Source organism: Podarcis erhardii (genome assembly GCF_964252035.2).
Source record: "Podarcis erhardii genome assembly, chromosome: 1".
Classification (NCBI taxonomy): domain Eukaryota; kingdom Metazoa; phylum Chordata; class Lepidosauria; order Squamata; family Lacertidae; genus Podarcis; species Podarcis erhardii.
This window is the reverse complement of record NC_138497.1, coordinates 123,535,995-123,548,440: the sequence shown is the minus strand read 5'-3', so window position 1 is coordinate 123,548,440 and position 12,446 is coordinate 123,535,995. Positions and strand designations below refer to the sequence as shown.

At 45.2% G+C, this 12,446-nt stretch overlaps 1 protein-coding gene across 5 annotated transcripts in view; it reads left to right on the top strand.

Moving 5' to 3' along the window:
- SLC39A10 (solute carrier family 39 member 10) overlaps positions 1-12,446 on the top strand; it is a 57,868-nt gene that overhangs the window by 31,944 nt on the left and 13,478 nt on the right. For 4 of the 5 annotated variants that reach the window (XM_081869942.1, XM_081869941.1, XM_081869939.1 and 1 more), the window contains exons 3-6: positions 1,602-1,809; positions 4,944-4,976; positions 9,954-10,123; positions 11,509-11,724. In XM_081869942.1, the coding sequence (XP_081726068.1) occupies positions 1,602-1,809; positions 4,944-4,976; positions 9,954-10,123; positions 11,509-11,724 (627 nt within the window). The remainder of the gene's footprint in view (positions 1-1,601; positions 1,810-4,943; positions 4,977-9,953; positions 10,124-11,508; positions 11,725-12,446) is intronic. The other variant, XM_081869940.1, reaches the window with a different exon arrangement.

Sequence of the window (12,446 nt, the reverse complement as noted above, 5' to 3'; positions counted from 1 at the left end):
GAATAATAATAATAATAGTATGTCACCGGGGGGGGGGGGGGGACACACACCAGAATTTTAGAGATGCTTAGGTGGGGCATGGCTACAAAAAGGTAGCTACAAAAAGGCTGCTCTAAAGCCTTGTTTTTCAAATGATGGACTGACTTGATTGTCAGTTAAAACATTAGGATAGTTCACCTGACAACCTTGAGCTAGGTTAAGAGCTTTGAGAAGAAAAGTCACTTGATCCAGGGACAATCCACACATATATTGGCCTATTCCTGCCTTTTTTTCCTTTAATGGTGACACGGACTATTCACAATGTAGGGATGTTCTTCACAACTGTGAGCAGGGCAGTGGGGTGGGGTAAGTGAAGACAAGCTGCAGCAATTAACTATAACATTGCTCACAGCTCCTACTTGGGCTGCACAGAGAAAGCATTTTGGTTCCCGAAATTCATTCCGATGGTGCAGATATGATATAACCGATAGAATTCTACAGGATATGTTGTTAGTGTGTGAACACAGTCCAGCTACAGTGATCCGCAGGTTTGAAAACCAGGTTTGTAAAGACATTATTATTGCCATTATTATTTGTTTATATTCTCCAACTTTCCCCCAAACTGGGATGCAAAGTGGCTTACACTAATTAAAACAACGCAGATAAAATACAGAAGGCTAAAAACCCATGGCTTCAAATTCCCAGGTTGCGGAAACTTTACTTCCACCATCGGACCATGTTTTTCCTGTGTCTTTTTCCAGCTGTAATAATTAGTATTTCATCTTCGGTAGACCCAAACTATATTTCTGCTCCTCTGGAAGGATTTCAAGAAACTCTGTGTCCACATAATTTCTGGTTTAATCTTTAAAAATCTCAACAGATTAACTGAGAAACACCAGGCACAAATAAATAAAATCATGGGTACTCATTTAATTACTTGACACATTTACCCCACTCTCCAGCTCCCATGTCTACGATAGTAATATAGTTTATGCCCTCGGTCTCAACAATTTAAGGTTGTGTGCACCCCATGCATTTAAAGTACGTGGCTTCTCCCGAACAGTTCTGGGAACTGTAGTTTTACCCCCTCTACAGAGCTGCAGTTCCCAGAACCCAGAGCAAACCACAGTTAACCCTGATTCTTCAGGAGAGCTACTGATGCTTAAATGTGCTTTGAGTGTCTGGTGTGTGGTCAACCTTTAAACACATAATTCTAAAGGAAAAGGGATTGGGAGGAAAGAGGAGAAAGCAAACTCGGGATTTAGCTGTTAGGTACAGATCCAGCTAGAATGGAAAGAGTTTAAAAAGAGGAGGAACAAAAAGTTGCTTATTTGTCAGCTGAGCTGATGGGGAGGTCCCTCAGCGTCTCTTTTCTCTCTGTCTGCTTTGCTCCTCTACTGTTAATGTTCTTCAATAAACTGTATGCCTTTCTTAATACTGCTTTCCCCCTTCTCGCTCCTACTATTGTGCCAAATTCTCCATTTTCTTTTGCACCTTTTTGGAGCACGTTCGCCTTTAACTTTTTAACTCTTTTGAGTTTTGAACAACCCCCTTGCTTCCAAATGGGAACTATCCTGACCATTGTTAATAATTGCCTTCTTCCTGACTTTCCTTTTTTGCAGTGTTTAAACTTCACTCAGCTGCTAGCGCATTACGGCCTTCATCCCACCTCTCCCATTTCCCCCAGCTTGTTTACATACCTGTGCCCAGCATTGCTGTATCAGATTGACAGGAGACTTTGTATTAAACATTATGAAGATCTGGTGATTGAAGACTTGAATAAAGGAAGAAATGCATCGCTTGGGAACATGGAGAAAACTGGCGCATCGGGTGAGGAGATTCGTGATAAGATTCGTGTCAAAGAAATGGGGAGAACTTGCATTTTTGCTTTACTATTTCAGCCTTGTTAATGATGTTACGGATTGTTAAGTAAAGATCTGATGCAGACACTTTAGTTAGTAACACACATTGTGACAGCTTTGTTTTGCCGTTCTTCTAAGGTCAAGTCAGGCCACTTTAAATACCAGAAGCCACCTCTTTCACTCCTGTCTCTGAACAGGCATATGAGTTCCATAGAATTACTGTTTCTTCCACTTCAGGGCTTCTACTGAAGCCTCCCTTTCTTGCATCCATTGAACTTCACTGCTTTGAGTAGAGGAAAGACACACCTTTCCTGAGAGAAGGGTAGCATCCTAGCCTATTGGGCCGCACAGTCTTCAGGTTTGCAGTACTTTGTGATAATAGATGCAGGCCGGAATCCCATGCGCCCCAGGACTTCACAGTTTTTGTTGACATGTGTTCATACAGAGCATTCCCTGCTGCAGGCGACCAGCCCATGCGCCTTCAGCCATCTATTAGACAGTACAGTGGTACTTCAGATTGCATACGCTTCAGGTTACATACGCTTCAGGTTAAAGACTCCGCTAACCCAGAAATAGTGCTTTAGGTTAAGAACTTTGCTTCAGGATGAGAACAGAAATTGTGCTCCGGCAGGGCAGCAGCAGCAGGAGGCCCCATTAGCTAAAGTGGTGCTTCAGGTTAAGAACAGTTTCAGGTTAAGTACGGACCTCCGGAACGAATTAAGTACTTAACCTGAGGTACCACTGTATTGTTTTTTAAAATCCTTTGTCCAAGGGCCATTGCACATGAAACTCTTCTATTTTAAAAGGATTCCCTGATGCATCTGCTTCCAGACAGCTGGCTGTTAGTTCTGCAGTGGCTTTCCCACGCAGATTGGAAGATTTCTTCCATTCCAACGCAAGCCAGTTTTGTTTTGTGCAGACAAAATCCTCTGATCTATTAGCCCGCCACGCTTGAATCGCTTCCCACAGAGAGGCAGTCACCACCTTTAAAATACAGGTCCACAATGCATGTTTAAAGCACATTCGGCTCACATTTGAAACACATGATTTCCCCCAGGGAATCCTGCGAACTGTAGTTTGTTAAGGTGCTGGGAGCTGTAGCTCTCTGAGGGGGTGGCCAACTACAGTTCCCAGGATTCTTTGGTGTATGTAATGGGCTTTAAACGTGTTGGATGTGCTTCAAATGTATGGTGTGGGTCTGCCTGCGCTGCACATTACAGGGTAACAATTTTGTGGGTACCAGCTCTCTCATATATATGTATGTATTCAAAAGTTACAATACAGTTACAATACAATACATTTTCAATCAAGATATCCCCTCCTCAGACATCTCTCTGATGATGGTGGCATTAAAATGTCCTGTTCTTCTTCAGTAAGAGAACAACCCTATCAAAACGCCTCACATACCATCAGCGACTAATCAAAAGCTTCTCCCCAAAAAAAGATACCTTTGACACGATCCAATCTGGTGGGTACCAGCTCTCAGTTGTGGCAATGATATGCCCGTGTTGTTGATGAGGCTGAAAGGTTTATCTGATTTGGCAGCTTTTGCTCCACAGAACAAAATGAGCTAACGGCCTTTAGAAAATAGTAATTCTTTAACTGAGGGAGGTCTTTGGACATAGTCACAGCTGTTTGCATTGACCTCTTCAGGGTGACAATTTTCTGCTCCAGCATAGACTCATCTACCTGTAGCTGGGTGATGATTCCATAAGTAGGACTTCCAGACGAGGAACCCATGCACAATAGCTGTGATCAGGTGTTAATAATAATAATAATAATAATAATAACAACTTTATTGTCATTGCCCCCTCTCGGGGACAACGAAATTACTTGGCTGCTCCATCCACCCAGGTAGGGCACTCCACTCAAAATCAGAACAACTATAAAAACACTAATTAAAACAATACAGTATAATACAGCAAGGAAGATTAGATGACTTTCAAAGTCCAGGTTTCCCATTCAGGGCCGAGATCGCTCTGGAGAAGAAGCTGTTCTTGAGACGGCCCGTGCTTGTCTTCATCGTCCTGTATCTCCGTCCCGACGGCAGGAGCTCGAAGAGACAGTGACCAGGATGCGATGGATCTTTTACTATGTCCAGTGCCTTCCTCTGGCACCTTGTGGCATAAATCTGCTCTAAGGTGGAAAGTGGGCAGCCAACAATGCTCTCTGCTGCCTTAACAACTCTGCACAACCCCATCCTGTCCTGGGTAGTACAGCTTCCGTACCACACACATAAGCCATAAGTGAGCACGCTCTCAATGGCACAGTGATAGAAGGCAAGCAGCAGTTTCTGCGGAAGATGGTTTTTCCTTAGGATTCTCAAAAAGTACAGTCTCTGCTGCGCCTTCTTCACAAGCCCCCTTGTGTTGACACTCCAGGACAGATCCTCTTGTAATTCACCTAAATCTGTGATGATTAAATGGGATGGGGCTGTGCATGCAACTCAGGCCCCCATTGTCTTCATGGGCATCAGCTCTGACCTCTTGTCAGGCAGGGAAGGCTGCAGGGTGTTTTTTGTTTGTTTATGTTACCTTCAATGCAAGTAGAACCCTTCCACATGATGGGGGAACCCTGCTTTTTTAGGGTCACTTACTGTCTGAAGGTTTCTGCTGGCGTTGAAGTGAACACAAGTAAAAGCACCCTGCAGATCTAACCTGCTCAACATGAGAAAGTCAGGTGGGCCCTAAAACCCCCAGGTGGTGTTACATTGCATGGATACTCCTGCCCCAATGCCAAAATTTAAACAGATGCCTGAACACGACTAACATTTTAAGAATAGAGCACTTAAGTTGCCCAGAATTGGCAGGTTTTGTTTTCCTACATGCATTTCGTATAGGTTCATAAGCTCAGGGTAGTACCCTATAATTGAGATCTTCTTAGTGCTTTCTAAAAAATTTTTTTACCAAACCTAAGTCCATTGGACTAGAATACAAGCTTTTGCAGGCTTCTTTCAAGCAGTAACTTGGTGTTCTGAAATCAGCAAGTCTGCTGAATTAGAATAGGGTGGAGCCAGTTTGTGGAGAGAGAGGCCCAAATAGCTTGAAGGCAAAGACAGCACAGCAGCTTGCATACTTAACATCTCCTCTCCGTTCGCCCTAGCTTCTGAGCAAGAGGAAGTCTCAAGAGCGGCAGGTTAGTATCAGCTAATGTCCGAGTGAAGTAACTTGAACCTGTTTCCCTCTGCCCCCTGCCCCCTGCCTCCCACCCCCTTACTCTACTTGAGCAAAGTGTGTAGCACATGTCTGGGGAAGATTCAGCCCTCTAAAAAAGATTTGGACTCCCAGCAGACCCAACAGCCAGCATGGCCAACTGTCAGGAACAATGGTAGCTGTAATCCTGCAAGATCTGGAAGGCATCAAGTTTCCCAGCTCTGGTGTAGCATGAAAACACAGTCTGGCCTGCAGGAGAAAGACAACTCAAGGGAGTTGTCAAAGAGTCAGATCTCAAGTCCCAAATCGGGACGATTCATTAAGGGTAGCAATGGAGATATGAGAGAGAAAACAAATAGGGAGCATAAACAAACACAGTGGTTTGCTCGCCAAGGATGTTACCCTAGCCCCACTTACCTGGATTAAACTGCATTGAATTCAGGTAGAGATGGCTAGGATTGCTCTGTGGGTAATCTGTTCTCCCTAAATAGAATCGTAGAGTTGGAAGGGACCACAAGGATCATCTAGTCCAGAGTTTCCCAAACTTGGGTTTCCAGCTGTTGTTGGACTACAACTCCCATCATCCCTAGCTAGCAGGACCCAGTGGTCAGGAATGATGGGAAGTGTAGTCCAAAAACAGCTGGAGACCCAAGTTTGGGAAACCCTGATCTAGTCCAACCCCCTGCAGTGCACCCAGCATGGGGCTTGAACCCATGGCCCTGAGATGAAGGATCTCATCTCTCTACCAGCTGAGCTATCCCACAGTAATCTTAATTCTTGCAAAAGCAAGGATAATGATGGACAATAGCTGTCATTTTCACAATGGAATCGTCCCCTGCTTTTTAACACTATGGAACCGGGGGCGGTTGACATGGATGGTGGATCCCTCCAGTCAAGTACGGCTGTGTCGACCAGGTACACCTCTAGGAAGAATTTTGGGGCTTTGCATGCCCATCCGTGTACACAGGGACAAGACTGGCATTTTCCAGTGACTCAGAAAGGTGGAAGTAAAAAGTGTGAACAGGGAAAGATTTCCTGATAGAATCCCATCTCCATGCATGAATAATGCTTGAAGGTTGGCAGGTAGACCACTGTGGCACATACTTTGAATTTTTTAAAGAACAAGCATTTTATTTTCAAGCCTCTGTGCACCATTATACATAGCAGAACTGCCAACTACATTCTGTTTCTGGAGCCTAGTGCAATCGCTGTAATCTTAGAATCACTTGAAAGGAATTGCCCTTATTTTGAAAAGAACGCTCTTGCTAATGGTGACTATTGATTAGGCATTTTGCACTTATTCGCTTAGAAATAAAGCACAAATTAAGTATGTTCTGATGTATGTTAATAATTGTCAGAAACAATGTGCTGCCGGTAATTAATTTTAATGGCTGTGGCATCATTAAGAAAGGTTAATTTGTTGTGTATAACTCTCCTTTAGTGGCACAGCTACTATCTCATTAACTTTGTTCAAAGATTCGGCAAATACTGTATACGCTGAATATGGTAGCAAATCATTTGTTTCTCAGGGTAGATGTGTTTTAGCCAGAGTTGACCCTCGTTTAATTGCCAGGAGAGTTTCTGAAAAGACTGCTAAGCATTTTCTGCCAATTAAAATGTTGAAACTGTGTGTAAGCCAATCTCCCCACCACCACCCCAGACACACCAAAAGAAACCCCTGTCATCGTGCATATGCCTTAGAACCCAGTTAATTAGAAAGTTTCCACAGATGAGTGCTTCATTTTAAAAGAGGGATTTTCTGCCTAGATAATGAGGGAGGTAACCAATGAATAAGTAATCTTGAAGACCGTCGATGCTTTAAGTGACCTAATTTTGCAAAATTAGTGGCAGAAATTTTGGTGCATTTCAGAGTAGCTGGTGTTTTTTGTTTTGTTTAGAGCCCAAATAAAAATTACTCCAGTATGTTGCAGTCCCGAGGAGATGTCTGGAAGCGATCTATTTTGCTTGTGAGTTTCAAGCACAATCCTGCATTTGCAAAATGATCTGTCATGCAGAATCATAGAATTGTAGAGTTGGGAGGGACCCTAAGGGCAGTGTGGTCCAACCCCCTGCAATGCAGGAATCTCAACTAAAGCATGACAGATGGCCATCTAACCCATCATTCTGCCCGGACACTGAGGTCTAGCGCCGAGGGCCTTCTGGCGGTTCCCTCACTGCGAGAAGCCAAGTTACAGGGAACCAGGCAGAGGGCCTTCTCGGTAGTGGCACCCACCCTGCGGAACACCCTCCCTCCAGCTGTCAAAGAGAAAAATAACTACCAGACTTTTAGAAGACATCTGAAAGCAGCCCTGATTAGGGAAGCTTTTAATGTTTAACTATATTTTAATACTTTGTTGGAAGCCGCCTAGAGTGGCTGGGGGAGCCCAGCCGGATGGGCGGGGTATAAATAATAAGTTATTATTAACCTCTAATGAAGGAGAGCCCACAGCCTCCCAAGGGAGATGTTTCCACTGTTGAACAGCTCTTCCTGTCAGAAAGTTCTTCCTGATGTGTAGTTGGAATCTCCTTGTAACTTGAAAACATTGGTTTGAGTCCTACCCTCCAGAGCTTGCTCCATCTTCCGTGTGACAGCCCCTGAGATAATTGAAAGATGGCTATCATACCTCCATCTCAGTCTCCGGCTAAAAAACGCTTAACTGTTATTGAGTTGCTTTCTATTTATTTATTTTAATTGCTAACAAATGAAATAATTGCTGGCACCCGGGTAGTGGTGCATCTTTATTTATGAATACTTACCCTAGCAAGGTAACTCTGAATGTGGAAATGAAGCCAAGCCATTAAGATGGCCTGTAGCTATGGGCAGAAGGGTAAAGGCCTCCCAACACCCCTGCCTTGTTCTGGCCTAGCTTTGCTTCACACAGTGTTTCCTTTGATGCCAACTTGCTCCTTTACCCCTCTTCCTCCCTTGTCTGCTCTTCCCTTGGTTCTCTTTGTTTCTTTGCTCTGCCACCCACCCACCCCCAGTGTTCCTCAGACTCCTGCCTCCTTCACCCTCTTCACACTTCTCCTACCCTTTTCTGATGCCCACAGTGGATCGTGACCCATTTTCTCCCTTCTGTTGGCAGCTTCTGTCTCTTTCCTAGCCTGTGTGTTTGGCCTAGCATGCCTCTTGTAAGCTTTCTGGGCATAAGATGCTGTATGAAAGATATATTTAAATTCTCCTCTTAATGGCACCCTTATTGAACCAAACACCCTTCTTAACTGCAGAACAGACCTTGGGGGATTCACTTAAGCTGAGGGTGCCAGCTATTCATTTGCCAGTGTTTGGGGGGCGAAGCCTGGATGCTCCAAGCCAGCCTTCAGCTTGGCTTTTCCCTCCCCATTGTTTCCTATATGAGGCTGAGGGTTCCTTCCCAAAGGTTATAAGCACTCTTATGCCTCTTTTCTGCTTTTATGATGTTGCCTCTCCTCCTTGCATCCGGGAAACAGCTTAGGAGGCAGTAGGACCCATGCAGGACCTTGCTCACAAACTTGGGTCTCCAGCTGTTTTGGGACTACAGTTCCCATCATCCCTGACCTCAGGTCCTGCTAGTTAAGGATGATGGGGGCTGTAGTCCCAAAACAGCTGGAGACCCAAGTTTGGGAAACCCTGGCCTAGATGCATGGGTCCTGTTGATTCCATTACTTTTCTGTTACAAGCTGGTGTTGGAAAGTGCCGCATAATTAAACGTTGAGCTAGATGCTGTCAGGAGAAGCAGCACTGCCATATTGGGTCTCTTCCCCCCTTTTCCCTGCAACATGTAAAACTGAATATTCCATCAGGGTGTGCAATTCTCTGACATGCGGATAACTTGTCACAAGGGATTTTGTGTTTGGCTGTAGGAGTGATTTACCTGCTCCCACTTTCAGCTTCCATTTCATTCTGCGGTGTGTTGGTTGTGTCCAAAGCTAAAGCTCAAGCCATTCTCCTCCGCCCCCCGTACTGCCAAAAAGACTCTTCAGAGGGTTGGAGAGATCGGTTGACTACCGGGGGCAATACAGGGCCACAGTAGAAGATGTGATCGCTTGAAATCAAGGGGACAGGGAACCTTGAAGTGCTGCAAGCACAATATCCCACATATTTTCTCTCATCAACGGTAGCCATGTGAGACATCGAGTACACAATGATCTGCAGCAACCCCTGGTTTCTGGAGAGGTTGGTGTGAGAGGGTGCAAGGAGGGGAATGGAAAGACCTTGTTTACAGAAGGTTGGCTACCTCTGAAGGTCTGTTTTAAGTGTCATTTTTCAGTCAGCTGCATAAAGTGCACGTCGCCGTTTTCAGGGTGAGTGGGAGTTCTGGGAAGCTAGCATGCAAGAGGAGCTTTCAAATTAGTTCATGCTTTTGTGATAATTACGGCTATAGATTTTAAATTCTAGAAGGGTTGCTTGTCCTCAAGGAAAGGCTCACGTGCTGTGTTGGGACAGAGAGGGTTTGTTGTGGTAAAATGAGAAAAATGCTGGGAGGAATTGTGACAGACGGAAGCAATGGATGCAGCCATTTGCTGCACCATAAGGCGTCCCCTATTAAAGGTGGTGTCAGTTCTGTGCCCAGAATTTTCAGTCTTCACTGGGTTTGAAGGAGGCGGCGAAACCTGGCGTTCTGTATCCCATTTATTCTAGGATTTGCCCTAATGAAGCTTTTTCGGGTAGAGTTAAATTTGCACTAAGTATTATAACAAGATTACAGTTTGACCCCGGAGATTACTTCTACGGTGCGTGTAACCAAAATCATACAGATTAAAAAATAATAACGGCAACAACAAAATCCTGCCGTGCAGATGGTGAAAAATGCATCATGATGGTTTGCATTTCAGATCTCAGTTTATAGTAGGCACATTTTGCTTAAGAGAGAGTTTCCTTCCTTTGAACAGTAACCAATTACTTTTAATGTTCTTTTGATGTCTTTAAAAGCTTCCTGACATTTTTTCCTGTTTTTTTCTCCCCTCTCCACTTCCACAGCCTGGATTTGTGGCATCATTTCTATCACAGTCATTAGCCTGCTGTCCTTGCTAGGTGTGATCTTGATTCCTATCATTAACCAAGGGTGCTTCAAATTTCTCCTCACCTTCCTGGTTGCTCTTGCTGTAGGAACAATGAGCGGAGACGCGCTGCTTCATCTGTTGCCACATGTGAGTTCTAACCCATCCCTTGCACTTCTTGTGTGTCTTCCTTTTCCATCGAAAGCTCCTTTAAGCACTTGCAAAAGCATCCACACATTTAACTTGTGTTGCCTCCGCTAACTTGTCTGCTGATGGCAGCTTTCCAAAAAGAAATGAATAAAAACAAGAGTAGACCAGCCTGTTCCCACTGCCTGCTTGATGTTACGCTGCCGCAGTTTCTCATCGGCCCCAACCAGCATTGCCAAAGGTCAGGGATTCTGGGAAATGTAGTCCAACCGCTTCTGGTTGGGGGAGGCTGGAAATAGGGAAATGGGAACCTGCCGTAAAGGTAAAGGGACCCGACCATTAGGTCCAGTCATGACCGACTCTGGGGTTGCGGCGCTCATCTCGCTTTACTGGCCGAGGGAGCCGGCATACAGCTTCCGGGTCATGTGGCCAGCATGACTAAGCTGCTTCTGGCGAACCAGAGCAGCGTACAGAAACGCCGTTTACCTTCCCGCCGGAGCGGTACCTATTTATCTACTTGCACTTTGACGTGCTTTTGAACTGCTAGGTTGGCAGGAGCAGGGACTGAGCAACGGAAGCTCACCCCATTGCGGGGATTCAAACCGCCGACCTTCTGATCGGCAAGTCCTAGGCTCTGTGGTTTAACCCACAGCACCACCCAGGAACCTGCCTCACGCAGAGTCAAACCATTGGTCCATCTAGCTCAGTATTGACTACAGGCAGGTAATCTTCCCTTGCCCGACCTGGAGATTCCTGGGAATGGACCTGGGACCCTCTGAATGCTCTGCCGCTAAACGGTGGCCCCGATGGAATCATAGAATCATAGAGTTGGAAGAGACCACAAGGGCCATCGAGTCCAACCCCCTGCCAAGCAGGAAACACCATCAGAGCACTCCTGACATATGGTTGTCAAGCCTCTGCTTAAAGACCTCCAAAGAAGGAGACTCCACCACACTCCTTGGCAGCAAATTCCACTGTCGAACAGCTCTTACTGTCAGGAAGTTCTTCCTAATGTTTAGGTGGAATCTTCTTTCTTGTAGTTTGGAACCATTGCTCCGTGTCCGCTTCTCTGGAGCAGCAGAAAACAACCTTTCTCCCTCCTCTATGTGACATCCTTTTATATATTTGAACATGGCTATCATATCACCCCTTAACCTCCTCTTCTCCAGGCTAAACATGCTCAGCTCCCTTAGCCGTTCCTCATAAGGCATCGTTTCCAGGCCTTTGGACCCTCAGGCTGATCTAGATCAGAGCACACTGTGTGTGAGAGGGAAAGAGAAACCTGACGTTTCTTTTCTGGTTGTAAAGGGCAACATGACGCATCTTGTAGACCTGGCTTTTTACTTTGGAGGGTGCTCACCGCATGTCTTTCTCTTACCCGCCCTTAGTCGCAAGGGGTGCACAACCACAGCCACGAGAACCACGAGCACCACCACGAGCACCAGCATCTCCATGGCCATTCCCACGGCAGCGGAGGAGCGGTCCAGGGCTTCCTAGAAGAGTATGATGCTGTGCTGAAAGGGCTGGTGGCCCTGGGCGGAATTTACCTCCTGTTCATCATCGAGCACTGCATACGAATGTTCAAGCACTACAACAAACAAAGGGTATGTTTTGACATCTCTTCCGTGTTCATGTGCAATGAAGAGTAGGTCTGAACTCTTAAAAACGAAGCCATTAATGGAAAGTGTGCAAAATTGCCTGCTGACCTAGTCTAGCCAATAAAATTTAATTCTGGCAGGTATCCAGGTTTAAACAGCCAACAGAACCCAAGAAAGATTTTGTTGCCATTGACCATATACATTAGGTTCTAATGTTAGCAACCAAACAGACCGGTTGCTGTATGTGTGACACTGAATCACACCACTGACCCATGTAATCCAGTTATCGTTGGCCCTGACTGGCAGCCGCTTTCTGAGTTATGAAATACAGACCCTCTGACCTGGGTTTCTTTAAAGTGGAGGCGCTGGAGGTTGAATGTGTGACTTTAGGCATAGAAATCCCATACTCTTCAACAGAACGGTTGTGGATCCAGCATTTTTAACTTCCAAACTTGGCAATATGCAAAAAAGCTCTTCCTGTGAAAGTTTGGAAATATTTGAAAATGACTTGAGTGATGAGTATCTGTTTTAAAGCTTTTAAAAAATTTATATATAAGACTAATGCGTCTTTCTGGAACGATGCCCAGTGAGACAAGCAAACAACAGTATGTGCAGCAAGTATTATTTTTCCATCCTTTTAAAAAATAGAGCAAGCTTTTCAACCTCACTCAAGGACAGTTGTGCCTTGGAAGCCGAATGGACTGTGTTCCAGAAGTCCGTTTGACTTC